Source organism: Arvicanthis niloticus, chromosome 13 (assembly GCF_011762505.2).
Source record: "Arvicanthis niloticus isolate mArvNil1 chromosome 13, mArvNil1.pat.X, whole genome shotgun sequence".
Classification (NCBI taxonomy): domain Eukaryota; kingdom Metazoa; phylum Chordata; class Mammalia; order Rodentia; family Muridae; genus Arvicanthis; species Arvicanthis niloticus.
The window spans coordinates 69,703,591-69,722,208 of NC_047670.1; the positions used below are offsets into that span (position 1 = coordinate 69,703,591).

At 41.4% G+C, this 18,618-nt stretch overlaps 1 protein-coding gene across 3 annotated transcripts in view; it reads right to left on the reverse strand.

Annotated features, from left to right (window-relative positions):
• Nell2 (neural EGFL like 2) overlaps positions 1 to 18,618 on the reverse strand; it is a 285,634-nt gene that overhangs the window by 142,668 nt on the left and 124,348 nt on the right. For all 3 annotated transcript variants that reach the window (XM_076911953.1, XM_034517056.2, XM_034517055.1), the window contains exons 11-13: positions 17,918 to 18,009; positions 14,546 to 14,648; positions 10,572 to 10,700 (exon numbers count right to left, since the gene is read on the reverse strand). In XM_076911953.1, coding sequence (XP_076768068.1) covers positions 10,572 to 10,700; positions 14,546 to 14,648; positions 17,918 to 18,009 — 324 coding nt within the window. The remainder of the gene's footprint in view (positions 1 to 10,571; positions 10,701 to 14,545; positions 14,649 to 17,917; positions 18,010 to 18,618) is intronic.

An 18,618-nucleotide genomic window follows, 5' to 3' on the forward strand; every position in this document is an offset into this window, starting at 1 on the left:
GCTAACCTACTACAGAAGAACAGAGGTTGGGTCCAGGAACATGCCTCTGTTTATAAGCTGAAAAGTGATTCCCCTGCAGTTTGAGCCTCACTCTTAAGAAACAAGGTAAGAAATCAAGCTGTATGCGGCTGCTAATGAACACAAACAGTGTGAACACTAAAATTCCTCCCTAGTTTAGCTTATGGCAGGAGAGCCATTATTTACTAAGATAACAAAGTAATGTATTAGCCCATGCTTTAAAACAATGTTTCTCTCTCCGGTTTTGTTTACATGGGGAGGAGTCACCTGGAGATCTTGTAACTATGCAGATTCTGACTCAGGAGCCAGAGAGAAAGCACAGCATCCACATTTCTAGTGAGCCTCTGGACAATGCCTTACATTGCTGGTCCTTATTCCCTGTGTTGACTACCTAGTATCAATTTGTTGTTTTTGTTTTTTAAACAAAACTGCCAAGAATATAAAAACAGGAATACTTTTTTTAATGTGGTACAAAACCATCTATTACAGTTCTTATTTCTAACAGCAGCTGGAAAATGGGTATATGATTTAAATGTTAGCTCTGATGAAACATTGTTTCTATGAAACAGAAGCCTAGCAGGTTTCTCATCATGACTTTATGACTAGTACACATGTCTAAACATGAGATTTTCCCGATGAAAGACTACACTTCCCAGCTTCCCTTTGGGACTACGGAAGTTATTTCCATCCTTATAAGGGGCTGCATCCTATCTTTCTTTATAGGCATATTAGCTATCCTCACATGTTGGTAATATTGATGCTCCCTCGCTATGAATAAACATGGTCCATGCCTCTTCTTTCTCTCTTCCTCTGTCTCTCTACAGCTGCCTTTTAATATTCTAACATCTAACACACAATGTGGTCTCAGGTACTTAGAATGAATGGGTGCTAAACAAAATTTCTTTACGTTAAGCCTGAGATAAGTTATTCATAAAGAAATTTCCCAAGGGCTTGCAGACCCACCATGGAGTGAACAAAGTACTCTCTATAACAGCTAATCACTATTGATAACTCAAGCCCTCATCTCTTCTCCTTGTAGCATCTTGAGCAACCGTGAATCCAATAAGTTCCAGCCTGCATATTTAGTGAGCAGTGTGTGTGTGTAGGGGTGGATATTGCCTACCTGGAGAGTCACATCCTATGGCACACTGGCTCAAAGGATATTTGGTCAATGCTTCTCCTACAGGCTTTGAGAACCCAGACAGAAGAAAAAATTCAGAAAATCTTTTCACAATGTTTGATTTTTAAGGTGTATCTTTATTTCACATTAGAGAAGAAAAACAAGTTTCAAATTTAAAAATACAAATAAAAATTCTCTCTTCAGATATTAATTTTTAATAAATATAAAGTCTTCATGCATGAATGGAAATTGCTTTTGAGGCAGTGAAACCTGTCTATGACAGGAAGTAAGTGATGAGCAAGTCAAGCACTGCTGCTGGGAGGTTCACGGTTAGTAATTCGGTAGAAATTTTCAAAACTTTCACACTGAACTCAAGTTCCTGGGAAGATAACCTGTTAACGGTTCTATAAGGCTGACTTGGGGTACTATAGATCCGGGCCACACGGGCCACCTTATTCACCTAACATCCATTTGTTGCCCACTTTTGTGTATGAACTCACATCCTTTTGATGAGATGAAGATTCATGGAATGTACTGACTTAACAGACCTCTTCTTTCCCTCCCTCATATGGTCAGGCCTCTTCCAATCTGATCAAGGTTGTGGTGGTTTAAATGAAAATGACCCCCATAGGCTCGTAAAGGAGTGGCACTATTAGGTGTGGCTTTGTTGGGGAAAGAAGTGTATCACTGGGGGTCAGCTTTGAGGTCTCAGATGGTCAGGCTATGCCAAGTGTGTCATTCTCTTCCTGCTGCTTATCAGTCTGGATGTAGAACTCTTGGATACTTCTCCAACACCATGTCTGCCTATGTGCTTTCCTGCTTCCTGTCATGAGAATGATGGCTAAACCTCTGAGCTGTAAGCCAACCCCAGTCAAGGATTTCTTCATAAGAGTTGCCATGGCCATGGTGTCTCTTCACAGTGATGGTGACCCCTAAGACAAGAGATGCCTCCACTGTCTGTCCACTGGCTCAGGATGTTGGTTTTCTCCTGTTCTTAGGGAGACAGGCTCTTTGGGTTCTCTGGCTTTGGACTCAGATTACAACTGTAGCATCAGCAGCTCTTCTTTGCCTGGAGTTTACCAACTGCCAACCCTGGGACTTGTCCACTTCAGCAGCCCCACAAGATAATTCCTTACAATAAATCACACTGCTTCTTTTTTCCGAAAGATCTCGACTGTTCAGCATTTTTGAACTTTTTTTAAAAAAAGAAATGTTATCCTAACATACCACAAAGAGTGCATCATTAGCCACAGCTCTGAAAGCGACCATATCTGTTAGACTTCCCTAATTAATCCCATGGGGCTTAGTTCTCTGGGCCATTCATCCAGGCTGTATTAGGAGGCCTCTCATTAGTTCCAGTAAAGGCTCTTGGGCTTCATTTACAATCACAGATTTCTACTCATTCCATATTTTCCTTCCTGTCCTGTAAAGAAACTCTTCAGGGCCCTCACTCTGTTTATTCTTAGAGGAATCAACTCAACATTCCATACCTAATGATATGCTGATGTTGCCGAGTTAGGAATTCATGAAGAGTCAGCTGTGAGATGGCTAGTAGCTGTAAACAAAGAGGAGGAAGGGAAGGAAGGAAGGGAAGAGGGAGGAAGGGAGTGGAAGGAAGGGAGGGAGGAGCAAGGAAAGGGGAGGGGACTTCGGTAAGACAGGAGAAAGGGGGGACAAGGAAAGGAGAAAGCGAAGGGAGGAAGGAAGCAATGAATTTAGAGAAAGTAAAAATAGAAGAAAAAGGGAATTCATGTGGATCTAACTCACCGTATTTCTAATTCCAAGAAACTATTTAACTGTAGGACTGCAAATTTATTCTTTCCTTAAAATTAGAAAAAATTAACATAGCTGCATTAAGAAATTTTTTATAAAGAAAAATACATAGGATTCTTGTTTGTGAAAAGCTGAATTAGGTAAGGTTCCTAACAAGTAAATTAAAAGTGACAAAAAGAAAGAAGGAAGGAAGGAAGGAAGGAAGGAAGGCAGACCAGCAGAGTTTAAGGACGAGGGCAGGTTGCATGAATTTGGACCCTGAATTAACTAGTTGCTGTCTGAGCAAATGATCTTGGGCAAGTCATTTAGATTTCCAAGCCCTTCAGTTCTCTCAGCTGTAGGGGAGACTGTAATAGGAAAGGGTAGGAATGATGTCAGGAGAGGAATGAAGGACCAACCGTAAGAGCCAGAAGCAGTGACAGGGAAGCAGTGTGGATGGACACAATGTGGAGGCTGCACACAGAGTTTCGTTGTGGCTGTTACAGTATGCACAGGGTCTGTGAAAGACTGAGCTGGAAAAAAAAAATCTCACTGTGGAGAGGGGAGGTGAGCAAAAAATTTCTACCCCAGCTGGAGAATTACTAGCAACTGATAACCACCAGGACAGGGAGGTAAGTCAATTTTCTTTTAAGCGTGTGGGCCTTGGTGAGCAGACTACAATGAATGACCCAGTGGGAGGCCACACACCCAACAGTATCTGGGCAGCACAAATTGGACTTTATGATTTAAAATAGTGTTTTATTATTATTTATTATATAATAGTTATTATCTACTGTAACAGGTGCTAACTTTTACTCATATACACTAAAACACACACACACACACAAACAAATCAAAAAGAGATTAAAATGATAAAGACTGAACCCAACAAGTCCAGAAAACAATTCTACCAATAAGGAGTTAATGTGCTTTAGGTTTGAGACTATACCAAACTCTTACAAACACACACAGACACACACACACAGACACACAGACACACAGACACACACACACACTTAAAGACACATCTGACTAGGTTTTATAATTACACATGATGTGCAGTTCTTTACAGGATTCACTTCTGTAAGACAATCTCTCTCCTCAGTGCATCATCAAGGGCTTGGAGAGCAAACCCCTGGTGGCCGTGAGAAGTGTAGTCAGGGAATGGCTGCTTCCACATGACTGACATGGACAGATGTGACTGTGATATCCAGGATCTACAGCACTGAAGAGAAGTTTACTGGCTGAGTTCTGGGGTCCCTGATCAAGAGTGCAAAAATGACCCTCACAGGTGAGAAGAGACAGCTGTGTCAGTGCACTGCAAGGCCTAGGCATTTCCAATTGAAAACAAAAACTGACACAGAGCAGGGAACCTTTCTGAAAATACAATCCCCAACTAAACTCTGGACAATGTTGAGGCATCATATATGAACTGAGAAGAGATGAAATGAAACATAAACACTTAAAACCATAGTAAGAACTCACAGGAGACAGACAACTGGAAATGGGTAGACAAAGATATAATTTCAAAGGCGGAAATGAAGTGAATATAGCGTTCACAAGAGACGGAAACGCCAGCGTATTTTCAGACATCAGTTCTTTTATATCTAAACGCTGGGCAAGCTGAGAGGTCGTAAAAATCCTACATTTACCCTACTGGTAGTGTGTCTGTGTGTCTCTGTGTTTCTGTTGTTGTTTGTCAACTTGACATCAGCAGAGTTTTCTGGGGAAAGGAAACTAAGAAAATACCTCTATCATACTGAAACATAGGCACGTCTGTGGGACATTTTCTTAATTAGTGATTGGGGAAGGCAGGATCAGCCCACTGGAGGCAGGGCTGCTCTTGGTCCAGGGGTCCAGAGCTGTATAAGAACAGTCAGAGGAAGCCATGGAGAGCAAGCTGTAAGCAGGGTTCCTCCCACGGAGTCTGCCTCTGTTCTTGCCTCCAGGTCACTGCCTTGGCCTGCCTCAATGGACAGTGACCACAGCACAGAAGCCAGATAATCCTTCTCTTCCCAAGATGCTTTTGGTCGTGGTGTTTATTACAGCAATAGAAAACCTAACTAGTGTCCTGTAAGATTCAATTAAAAACCAAGAAGGGAAGTAACTTAAAAGGGCAAAAGCAAAGTCCTTGAGGTCTCCTCTCCCCTCTCTCTCTCCTTGGAACCCATATCTTCTGTGACATGCTCTTCGGAGCTGCAAACTAGCTCTCCTGTCACCAAATCGGGGACACTCATGTCCCAAGTCTCATCTGTCAGCTTCATTGCCAAGGACGCCTTTCAGTCCTTCTGGACTTTTCTTGATCTCCCGGAAGTAGATGTACCCTTATTGTGTCTGCCAGAAGTTGACATCTGAAAAATCCATCCTCTAAACGTACACGCTAGCAGTTCTAGAGGGCGGGGTCCCTGAGGAGGCACAGGAGTTTCAGTGAAGAGGAGAATAAAGTAATCATATATGCTCGGAATCAGCATGTGGCACCCTTGGTCATATCATGAGGCAGGAGGGAGACTTTTACCAGATGTGAGCAGGTGTCGGTGCCCTGCTCTAGGTACTTCACAGATCCCTGGAAGGACAAGGCAACACAACTTTTCTGTACCGACAACTTCTGTTGTTTGTAAAGTAACTGGTCTTGGGTATTCTGCTGTAGCCACAGAAAATACGCTAAGGAACATTCAGCACTTACTTGGAATCTACTCTTCTCTGGGGTTCTGGGGTGCTACCCTCTCCTGTCTTCCCTCCAACATTTTACGTATCACACCACTTTCATTATTTTTTTTAAAATAAAATGCTCAAATATTCCTCAAAAGTCTCTAAGTAATTCTATCTGTTCAAGGGTCATTTGCAAACTTAAGAATTTCGTTGCTTAGCCAACTGTAACTGAACGCCACAGCCACTCATATTTAAACAAATACACCATAAACAGAACTAACCCAAGACCGTTTTCCCAGCCTCTCCCTTAGGTGAGCCTCGTCAACACTCATCTACTTTGGACTCAAAACCAGAGGATCAACTTCCACGCCTTCTTCCTTGTCCACTATCAGCAGTCAATCCTCAGAACCTGGTAGTTTTACCTATAAAGCATCTCCACCTCTCCATTACCATTTAACCACCTCCAGTCCTCAGTCTTCTCCACTTCCGCCTTGCAGCTGAAGGGATTTCCTAAAAACAGGTGACCAAGACTTTTATGCCTCAACGAAACTCTGTTATGGTTTCAATATGAAATGTCCCTCACAGGTTCAAGTGCTGGAACATTTTGTGAAGGCACCCATGTACTGTGGGGTGCTCCCTGTCGACCTCAGATTAGGTACAGACCACATAATAAACTGATTTCCAAGGGCAAACTAAACACAAAGAGATCCTTTATTAGGCAAGGGCAAGAGAAAAGGTGGCTGAATCTGAAGCAGGCAGAAACAGCAGCAAACAGCTTCGCCAAGTGTTCATTTTAAGAGGGAAAATGTGTCCGAATGAGCTAGGATGGGCTGGGAAGTTAATTAGAACAGTCAAAATAATGAAATTTGATGGCTGGACCTTGATATTTTGATAGCTGGGCCTTGGTGATCAGCCTCAGGAATGAGTCAGGCAATACAAAGTGGCCAAATAAGGGAATAGACCTTGGTGGTTAGCTTTAGAAATGTAATCTCAAGGTTTAGCAAGGGAGAGGGAAAGGGGAGGGATGAAAGCCTGCCAGTGCCATGTTTGCCATGCCCAGGCCTGTGTTTGCCATGCTCAGACCTGCCAGAGCCCTTGACTTTGTCTCCAGAGGACGTCCCTGTTTGGGAAGGTTGTGTGACCTCTGGGACGGGGCTCCTAGACACATGAAGCAGGTCACCTATAGAGAGAAGCTTGAGGTGCATACACTGCTTCTTGTGCTGTCTCTGCTTCCTGATTGCCTACACCATGTAGCAGCTGCTCCACACTCCTGCTGGTCAACACTGAACCCCCCACCCCCTTTCCCTCAGGCCTGCTCTATGTGGAAGACTGGAGGAGGACTGTAAAAATCATTCCCTCTCTTTAAGTTGCTGTTGCCAGGTATTGTACCACAGTGACCAGATAAGAAGATTCGTCAGGCAGGCTTTGACATCCAGTGCTCCGCATCTCATCCTGCCTCTCATAAACATGGCTTCCTCTTCTCTCTGTCTCACTTGGGCAGCCCTTTAATCTCCTAAAGTACTTCTTTCCCCACAGGAAGCCTGGCTCTTCCACACAGGGGACTCCTTCTATCCCATCTAAGGCTAGCTGGCCTCACTTACCCTTCACATTTCAGAATTAAACTCTGCACAAAATTTTCTGAATCCCAACATTTCCTAGACTAGGCTCCTAGGTATTCTATTTATCTTTCAAGGTATTTGTCGAGTGTTGGTAAAATGTTATTTAATAATGGATTTGTTGTCTTCTTTGCCTGAGATGGTATCAGCCATGTGCGCCTCCACGTGTGGCATCACATTTAACAGTAACCTTGTACAAGAGAGGCATTCAATAAGTGTAGGTGCGGTGAATAAATCAACTTTAACATTTACTGATGCTGTAGGAACGCTGAACAGGCACACTACAGTCAAAATCAATAACCACAATTATAGCTGTAGCATTAAAACAACCTCACAGATTTAGGGAATAAAATTTATATCACTAACAAACTATCATTCTCTTACTTTTAATGTAAAAATCTATTTTGTTTTTACGGGGGCAAGGATCGAGCAAACCAGAGGCTGATAAGTATTGTGTAATGCCACATCGACATTCAAGGTATATATTGTGTCTAAAGAGTCAAAACAACCAACAGTTAGCAACAATGCTGAAATAAAAACAGAAGGCAAATTTGATAAGAATATTGCCATGGAGAGCTGACAAGATGGCCCAGTCAGTAAAGGTGTTTATCAGGACCCACAAGGTAGAAGCAGAAAACCAACTCTTGCAAATTGTTCTTTAATCTCCATAAATGCACTGGCACATATATGTATACAAGCATATGACACACACTCACACACACATACATACACACAAAAATTATATATATAGATATAGATATAGATATAGATATATATATAGATATAGATATAGATGGATGGATAGATAGGTAGATAGATGGATACATAGTTAAAATATATATATTTTTTTAAAAAAAGAATAAATCCCAAAAGGCTGAGGATGTAGCTCTGTTGGTAGAGGGCTTGTTTAAAGTGGAAGAGGTCATGGTTTTTATTTCCAGTACTGTATAAACCAGATGTGGTATCACAAGATTACACTTGTAATATCAGTGCTTTGGTTGGTAGTGGCATATAGTAACAGAAGTTCAGGGTCATCCTTGGCTATATACTGAATTTAAGGCCAGTCTGAAGGTGTATGAGACCATGCCTCAAAATAGTATCAAAAGACTCTTTCCCTCACTAGACCAATACCGTGTGAATAGCCAGAATTACACAAGAGTTAGATGCCCGCCTGTATGACAATGTCAAGGTTTCTACAACATCCTTCCATCATTTTCTCAAGTTTTGAGAGTTGCATCTTCAAATGGCCAAGAATAAGGTTATAAGACATTTCAGCATGATACAGTCAAGATGGGAACAGCTACATATGGATACAAGCTTGCAGGGAAACAAAATTAGAAACAATTTAAGCAAAGAATGTCTTCAAATCTCTAGCTTCTTAGACTGTGGCCCATCTCTATAAATGATAACAGTATCTATGTGTTGCTTAACTTTCCAAATTCTGACTCCCCTGGCGCCCTTTGTCAGTCCTACACCATTGTAAACCATCCGCATGACTCTTGCTCTAAAAATTCACTGTGAATGTGCTCACCCTCATCACTATCTCTGTCAATTTTCTGACTTAGGCCAGGACATCTTTGCCAAAACTTCTACAGCATCCTTTGCCTGGTCTCTCCGTGAATACACAGTTCATCCCCCACATTGCTAGCAGTTCATTACTGGTCCCATGTAAGTACAAGAATATCTAAGTGAAACCATGGCCTGACATCCTTATAAACCACAGACATGTGCTGGCCCTACTAATTCTCTCTCCATCTCTGGAGCATTCCAAGTTTGCTTCTACCTAGGACTTTTCCACACAATGTTCCTTCTAGTTGGAATGCACTGTCCCAAGTCTTTCTATGTCTTTTCCTTATCATCCAGAGACCCGAGGGACAGCCACTTCAAAGGCTGAGCATCTCACTTCCATGAATCCCCTGTCACTTCCAGGCCACCATCTGTTTCACGTCCTTAAAGTGGTGATTTTCTACCACTTCACAATTATCCTCTCCATGGTTACCAGCTTACTCTGATCTCCTCCTCCTAGAATGTAAAGTTTCTGAGCATGCAAGTTTAACCACTTTGCTCACCATTTACTGCCCAGTGCATAGAAAAGTGCTTGCTAGATACTAAATGCTCACTGAATATTTATTATATAAGTGCATACAGTTAACAAAAAAAATCAGCTAAAGAAATGATCAGAAGATCTAGGTTCAAGAAGACATGCATTTGCATCATTGGTTGCATATGTTTGGATTGCTGGTTACATGTGCATGTTAATAATGTCAGGAGAGCTCATTACATATAAGGGTATTTAACTATTATAATGAAAATAGATAATTTTGCTTAGAAAACTCAACTCTATGTTCAGTAAGGAAAAAAAAATCACAAAGTAAAAATTCATTCCTAATTTAAGATCTGTTAAAATAACTTTAAATAAATTTGCATTATTAATGGGGTAGAAAGCCATGAATCCTTCCTTCTGCATAAATGGAAGGGTCCCTTCAGGGATGGATAAGAAGCACTGAAAGAAATACTTGATCCAAAGGCAGCTTTCAAAAGTGAATACCAATTCTCATACAGAGAAAATGTACCTAATTCCAAGGGAAACAGCCAGTTCTTAAAGGAATGAACAGAGACTGCCACACACTCTCTACCTCTAGTGACCTGTGGTGTGAGCTTGATCGCTTCGGGGATAAAATGGAACCTCTAAGTCCCCCAGGTACCCAATGCCCTCAGATCAGTGTTCTCCTTTGGTCATGCATTAACCCATTGATGGTTTAGGTTTGCACAGGAGCTCCTTGGAAGAGTAAATTCCAGCATCACAGGGACTTTGCCAGTTTACAGGAGCACAAGTGGAGCCAAATAAACTACACGGCCTACTCACTGTATTTGCATCATCTCTATGAGATAACAAGTTACCGTGAGTATTAGGGTTTTGTTTTTTTTTTCAAATAAGCAAGAAATGATATTTTCTATTATGTCTGTTTGCTAAGTAAAATAGAGCAGGGAAATGACCACTGAGGTTACAAACAGCGGCAAAGGAAAGTAGCAATAGACACTTCATCTTCCTGGTCATTGACCACCTTTGTTACACAGCAGTGTCTAGAAAGTCCAACTGTGATTCAGACTACAAGCCATGGTGATCATGTTAACATGCGAACCACCTGAATATCTAATTATGAAAAGGAGAAGGCAGTTTCACAGTGGAGACATTGTTCTAATCCGAGGGACAGCCACATTAGCTTATTAGCAGATGGCTGAAAAAGTCAAATTTGAAAGATAATTATTTTTAGCTGATTAATATGCTTCAGATTAAACTCGCTGCTTTTAATGGGCCCATCAACTTGACAACCTGGGAAATTAATAAATTTTACATGCAGTAGTCCCAGCAGATTTATACAGCCAGCCAAGCTACACATGAGTATAAGGATTACCTTCACAGTAGGCATTGTCCTCCCGGAGAGCCCGGAAGCCATCCCGGCAGCTGCACACGGCCCTGTCATTCAGGTTCCTGCAAACGGAGTTCTCCATGCAGGTATGCTTCTCAGAACAGAAGTCATAACCTGGAAGAAGAACATGTTAGGATAAATAAGACTGTGACAGGACAAGCTGCTCCATAGTGTCCTTTGTTTATTTTTATTTTTTAAATTAAAAAACCTTTTTTCATACAATATATTCTGATCATGGTTCCCTGGAACCCGCCCCCCCCCATTCCTCCCAGATCTTCCCACCTTTCCATCTCTCTCTCCCTCTCTCTTTAGAAAATAAATGACAGGCAAAGAAAAAACAAACAAACCAGTATTAAAAGAAGGAAGGGAAGGGAAGAAGAAGAAGAGAGAGAGAGAGACAGAGAGACAGAGGAGAAAGGAGAGAGAGAGGAAGGAAGGAAGGAAGGAAGGAAGGAAGGAAGGAAGGAAGGAAGGAAGGAAGGAAGTTAGTTCTAGGCAGTGAGGCAGAGGCAGAGGAGGAGGCAGGGGAATCTCTGAGTTTGAAGCCAGTCTCCTCTACAGAGTTCCAGGACAGCCAGGGCTACACAATATTACACAGAAAAACTCTGCCTCAAACAAACAAAAGAAAAACAAAAAAGAAAGAGTAGTTAATTTTGAAGCTATGTACTCTAAAGACTTACTAGGTTTATTACTTGACAACTTAACACCTGTATATTACATATTCTGATCACCCATGTCACCTACCCCCTTTTCTCTCTACCATGCCCACTACCAGTCTCTTTCTCAGATTCATGACTTTTAGTTTTATGACCCACTTTATTTAACCAGGACCGTCTGTGTGTGTAGTTACCACACAACTGAAGACAAAGCTTTGCTTCTCCCCGAATCTTTGAATCTCCCTTGCTCCCTGAGCAAATAGCTTTCATAAGGAGAAGGCCCCTGAGCCCCATTTCCATCTATGCCTGGTTTTGGCCATGCCCATTATTGTGCAGGCACCCACGGCTGCTGTGATTTGCTGATTAAAAAATTCTTTATGTTTATGTTCTTTATGTTCTTTATGTTTGTTTGACTCAATTATTACTTCAAATGCATTCATGTCTTTTTTGGTTATTGACTTTATAAATGCTACCCAGTCTTTAATCATCTTATTGTAGCTCTCTGCATATTTGAAACAAGGATTCACTGAGTTCAAAATGAATGTTACAGTAAAGATGCTAACGCATGGCGACGCACATTATCAGTCCTTTAGCACCCAAGCCAGAGAGAAGCGTGCCCAACAATATTTAAAGGATGAAGAAGATTGGGCATTTTGGAATTGTTCAAAATGGAAGTTACATCACTGTAATCTAATTTTGTCTGAAGATGTGCATGGCGGTCTATAACCACCAAAAAGAAGAAAGTTTTTATGAGTAACAGGATTTTCACAGATCCCAGGGTCTTTTTGATGAGAAAGAAAAATGGAACTTTTAGAAACAGTGACACCAATCACACGACATCCATAAGAATTTCTTTCTTCTGTTGAAACCTCCTGTTCAGTGATATCTAAAATGCTGGAATGGGAATCCTGAGTGGTGGAATCCATCTTAAATGGAGATTACATGATTGTGGGTCATCCAACAAATTTTTAAATTGCCTAATGCATACTTTACTGCAAGAGCTTCAAGCTGCCTGGTGATTTACAGTTTCATCCCATCTATCAGAGGGCAAGAAGGACTTAAAATAAGCTTGTATTTATATACATAGGAGTGACATACAGTTGAGGAAAATCTCAATGGGCCCTTCTTATGTGTAATGAAGTTGGTGCCCACTTTCACCTGCTGGGGCACACTCTCCATCACTCACTGCCTGGAGCATTTTCAATAGCAGTGTAGAGTTTTATTGAACTCAACTACAACTTTCAGTGAAACATTACTGGTGCATCTTAACAAACCTTAAGACAGCCAATGAACCTGAGACACAGGAAGTATCGTTCAAAGGAGGTAGAGAAATATCAAGTGGAGAGTGAAGGCTAGAAAATCATTTTAAAAATTAAAAATGTATAAAGACAAAAATAGAGTTATTAGTACCCCTTTAATCACTTAGAAAGTCGACTTCTCTTCACAATATAACATCTCGGGATTAAGACTCAATATTTGGAAGCAAAATTCTCAAGAGAAAAATTTACACAATTTAAATTTAAAAATGTAAACCTTTCCTTGAGGGTCATTTCATTTCTTTCTTTTTAAGTAACTAAATGAGAATTGTATTTCTTAAAATGCATTTCATTGATATTTCACAATTCCTGCAAGTGTGCCCTGGCCTCTGCTTACTGGAACACTGCGGCCTGCACACATATGCTCACATAGGCAACAAATAGCAATTTTAAAAAACTAAACTTTTCATTTGATGAATGAAGTCGAGTGTGAACAGAACAAAACGAAATAGAAACAAAATGCCCAGTGCTATGAAAACCAGGGGTGGGAATGGGTTTACATCTATTTTTTATTATTAAATTATTTATTTTTTTAATTTACATTCCAAATGCTGCCCCCTTCCTGGTAATGGAGTAACTTAAATGGAAACAAAATGGTAAACGTTTTCCAGTGTGTATATTTACTTTTTCCTTTGTAAGCTGCACTTCACATCAGCATAAAGAGTGCTGTCTCTATGTATGCGCACACTGTGCCTGCCTGGGATGGTTACTCCATTCTAAATATGTCCCTGTGAACATTGACTACACTCCAGACATTACTCCAATGTTAAGGTACAGAGATGAATACAAAGACAACATTCTTCCCTGAAGTGCACAGCCTGAGGCAAGAGGTGGACACGCACACGTATAACCTCAGGTTAACACAGGACAGGTCTCATGCTTTCATAAGTGACAAGGTCTTAAAGAGTCTGTATAATCATTGCTTAACTTTAATGGTTGAACCAATACGTTTAAGAACCTCTAGAGAGGGCACCTCAGTGCCTCCTGAGGTAGCCCGTTACATCTGTGAATACTTTTGCTGTTTGCATTCAATGAACTAAAACTCTACGACTGGGGTAATTATGGTTCTAGGCTTGTCAGAGGCAACAGAAAAGGAGTGGTGCACATCTGTGCAGCCTGCCTTCTCTGTAGCTGTAAAGCCAATGCATGATTAACAGTGGACCTGATGCAAGCAGGAAATCTTGTGCCGTCTGTTTCTGCATGTAGGTCAGCTGAAGAAACAGACCGAGGAGAAATGAGAGCGAACCTACCGAAGGACAACTGTCTCCAGCAATGGTAAGCTGACTCAGGTTTAGGGGTCAGATCCAGAGACAGGCACAAACATATGACAAAAGTGCCTGAGAACATCTCTGTTATATTCAACACAGGGCTCAGGGCTTCCGGCTATGTTACAAATTCAGGTAAAATGTTGTTAACCTTTGGAATTAATTCATCAAAATTTCTCATGCATATCAGTTATATTATCCTCCTACAAAAACTCCTGTATATAAATCTTTTGATATGTTTTTGTTTTTAATTGGCATCTAGTAATTGTGCGTGTTATGAGCTAGCTGTGACACTTCAGTAGATGCATACAATACATAATGGTTTGAGTAGGGTAATTGGCATATATATCATCACAGACATATTCCATTTTTTTGTGGAAGGAATGCTCCAAGCCCTTTCCATTAGGAAATTGGTACACAGTTAATTGCAATCCACACAAATCTTACTGAGCCACAGAAGATAGAAATCATTCTTGCCATCCACCTGCACCCCTGGGTCTGTCAGCCACCTTTCTCCATCATCCATTCTCTGTGCCTTTCTGGGATCTAGTAACCACTATGATGTTCCCCCCTTTGATGGTAATTACATTTTTAACTCCCTTGGGTGAGTTTAAGTATGTGGCAGGTGTCTTTCTGATTCCAGTTTGTGTCATTTAACATAACTTCCTCCACTTGCACCCATACCCCTTCCTGAGAGTGATATTACTTCATCAAAGTCTTACCTTTACAAACCTTGCAGCAGCTGTGAGACAAGGCAATCTGATGAGACTCGGGACAATCTAAAGGTGGGCAGCCAGTGTTCTCAACAAGCTTCATTGTCTGATCCTGTTGGACATCAGAAAAGAGGTGTCTTCAGTTTCATAATTAGAACTTGACTGGAGAGTTACAGTCAGAAGACCTCTGCCCGGGCCATTGGGTCATACCTACATGGTACTAAATCTCATCTGGCAAGCTTTCACAGAGAGCCAACAGCCCTGGGTGACAGAGCCCAACACACTGTAGCCAAGCCAGCAACACCCAGACACCTATGTAACCCTGGAAATGTGTGTTGGTTCTCCAACAGATTTCTAAATATAGTGACAAGCATAAGCAAAGACAGAGCTTGGATTACAGTAACAGCACACTCTGAATTCAACACATGTCAAACCAGCAGATTTAAGTTAGGATTTTTGTATGAGGTCGCTTCAAAATTCTGTTAAGAAGAGTCTTGCTGAGTGTTGTGGTACACGTCTGTCATTTGGGAGGAAGCAGAACTCTGTGATATCACGATCAGCCTGGTCTACACAGTAAGATCCAAGCCTGTGAGAGCTACACAATGAGACCCATTTATATCTGTCTGTCTATCCGTGTCTCTCTCTCTCTCTCTCTCTCTCTCTCTCTCTCTCTCTCTGTGTGTGTGTGTGTGTGTGTGTGTCTGTCTGTGTGTGTGTGTGTGTGTGTGTGTTTGTGTTTGTGTGTTTGTGTGATGGGAAGGAAGGGAGGGAGGGAGGAAGGGAGAGAGGGGAGAGGGAGGAGAGAATGAGAGGGACAGAGAGAGAGGAAGTGAAGAAAGGAAACAATTTCTGACTCACGGATGAATCTGTAAAGAATAATGATATTCTTGCTCAAAACTACCATGAAAATGAGGGTCAAATGTGTGTCGTGTAGGTCAATATCTAAGGATATTTTTCTGGCAAACAGAATTCTTGAATTAAAAAAATAAATGTAACAGCAGCTAGCAACCAAATAGATGAAGTTCTCTTGGGAAACAGCAAAATAGAATTGACTTCTTGGACACCTGGAGTAGCCATGCCCCAGAACAAGCACTTGGCTCCTTCTGCACTGTCCTCTCTGATCATCAACAAGGATGCTGACAGTGTTCCATATGCTGCCAGTGTAGAAGTGACAGCAACGTCTCGGGGTTACAGGCTGCCATTTTATCTACTGCTCAATAGTTTTCTTTTTTATATCACTGCTGAGAACCTCTTTCATGAGGAAATACACATTCCAATAATTGCTTTTCCTGGCTTATATATGCAAATCATACTGTCTCTCTAAGAAAGCAGCAGAATAAAATATACTCTGGCACTAGCCTTCCTTTGCTACAAAAGTCATTTCGGCTCTGGTGCTCTTAAGTTCAAAACCATGGCATTGTTCTATGCACCTATTAAAGCCAAAGCCCCCAGAACATATTTTCAAATCCACAAGACTGATAATAAAATGAAACAAAACAAAAAAAAAAATCACTGGAATTAACAATACAGATGATGGAAACAGGACAAGTCTGTCAGTTATGTAAAGTTTGGAATATAGAAGCTAAGGGGCCTGAAGAAAGAAGAGACAATGGAAGGACTGAATGCCAAGAATTTAGTCAAGAATCACAAAAGCAGGATGATTCCATGGGGCTGTGCTGCCCGGTCCACAGCCACCAGCCACACATGCTCTTGAACATTATAATATACACGATTTTGAAGATATTGCTCAAAGAACAGAATGTATCCCATTAACTATTTTAAAAACTTCAAGTTGAATGATCTTTTAGATATGTGGACTAAATACCAAAAATTAAACTCAACAAACAGTCTTTGTTGTTGTTCCTGTTGGATATCACGTTCCTATTGGATATCACGGAGCTGAGAGCAAAGGAGATACGATCTTGTGTTTAAAAACAAAGGGCACCACTTACCTAATGAACACTGAACACTTGTACTGTTGCCTATATCCAGACCTCTAAGTGGACTCAGTTAAAAGAAATTATCTAATAGCACATTTAGCATCAGGTAAGCAACTCTGCTAGCAAATACGTTCCCTCAATGTTATCAAACCCCCAAACACTAAGAGACACCAAATGCCCACAGTGGCTCAAATATGCAGTGTATAATTTGGAATTAGAGGTCACATGTAGAGACCAACCGGAAGGTGTCTTTCTGCTTCAAACTGCATTTTTTTCTCTAGTTCCCTTTTCTTGTTTTGGAATGACTAGAGCATACCCCAAATCAAGCTCCACTGTGAGACTCGTCCCAGTGGGAATAGCATGGGGTGGCGATGCTGAGAGGAGGTCTCATCTGGAGACAGGAGCCCATGATTTGTGGGCACAGTCCTATGACTTGATTTTCTTATCTTTAAGAGAGGAACCACATCATAGGGATGCAGATTGTAAATAAAAAGAGCCTCCCGGGTACACTATAAAGACAAGAATCCACAGCCCTTGTCCCTCCGGACATAGTCTACCTCTTAGCATCTCTGACTGGCTTATCCTCACACATTCTCTGATGGATGTGCATGAAATGGACCTCCTTTGAAATCTCATGTATCCTGGAAAAACCCTCATGACTTTCTTTTCCCCAGCCCTTAATTCTGTAACTAGTAGTTTATTGATACAATCAGATTAAATTATTTGTATTTAATTTTAATACTACATGTGATCTATGGGTTGTCAAATCCACGCACAAGGGATATTCAAGTGGAAAAGTTCAAAGGAAAAAAAACAGCTTTGACTGGTGTGGTGATTTCCTGTGCTCTCCTGCTCTTTGACCTTGTACCTGGAAAGCCAAGCCCGTTTCCTGTGTCTCTTCACGTGCCCTTTGTAGGCCGTGGTGCTGCCTTGTGTGCTTTGCTATATTTCAAGCCAACTTCCACAGGACAGAGACAATCTACAGTATTTGCTTCAGCGATCCGTTTAAAATCAATATTGATGATATCTCTGTATGACAATTAATGTTTACTAGATAACTTCGTGTTTTATTTTCCAGTTAGCTGAGTGATATTTCTCACCAGAGTCAACAACATGAGAGACAACAAGAGGAATCTCTCCTCTCTTCCTTTGTCCTCACAAGAACTGGCCTGGAGGTGATTGAATCAGAAACTCTTCAGTTTCACAAAACTGATTTGACTAAGTAACTGTTTTCGTTTGTTGCAAAATTGTTTCATAACAAGTAGGTTCCATGCTTGAAAAGATCATGGAAATTTGCTCCTATCCCAGCTGTCACTGAGAGTCCCACTTTCTCTTTGAGTTAGGATTTGAAGGGAGCCTGGTTAGGGGGGACGTTTGTTAGGAAACATTCATGGAAGTGACATAATCAGGTGATTCTGGGAGGCCCGGAGAGCAAGCTTACCTTGCATTCATACAAGACACACATTCCAGAAGATGAGTAGACTGCGGTCCTATCTCCCTCAAAGTAGCTCCGTCCTTGGAACTGGCAGGTTGCTTCAAAATAAAAGACAGACACGCCAAAGTCTTGTTAGCAAACACGGTGCAGAGATGTGCAGACCACTGCCTTACTGTTTGACTTCTCTATGATTCAGTGACTAAAACCGACACTCGGTCTCCTGTAAGGTACCACGCACGTTAAGCTGAGAGGGTACGACAAGGCACAACGGGAAAAATGAGGTCTGCCAAGGTGCCAGACTAAGACTCTGGAAAGGACCTTTGGAGTCTGACTTTCTTAAGTCTCATATGCTGAAAACACATTACATATTTATATGAAAATGCCTTCATGAGACTCAATATGTGGACAACGAATAGACACAAATTTTAAAAAGAAAGAAAACAGATGCTGGCCAAGATCAGTGCCCAGCTCAGCCATCATCAGAGAAACTTCTCCTTGCTGCAGGTAAAACAAGTACAGACACCCACAGTAAGATCTCAGAACACTCGACCTTAAAGGGGGTGTCTCTATCAAATCTCTCCTCTCACAGCACCCAGAACCTTGTGGGAAAGGAGGCAGAAAGAGTGGAGGAGACAGAGGGGATCGGGGATCAATAAGAACGATACGCCTATGATCTCACAGACACAGGGCCTGCACGGGTCTGCACC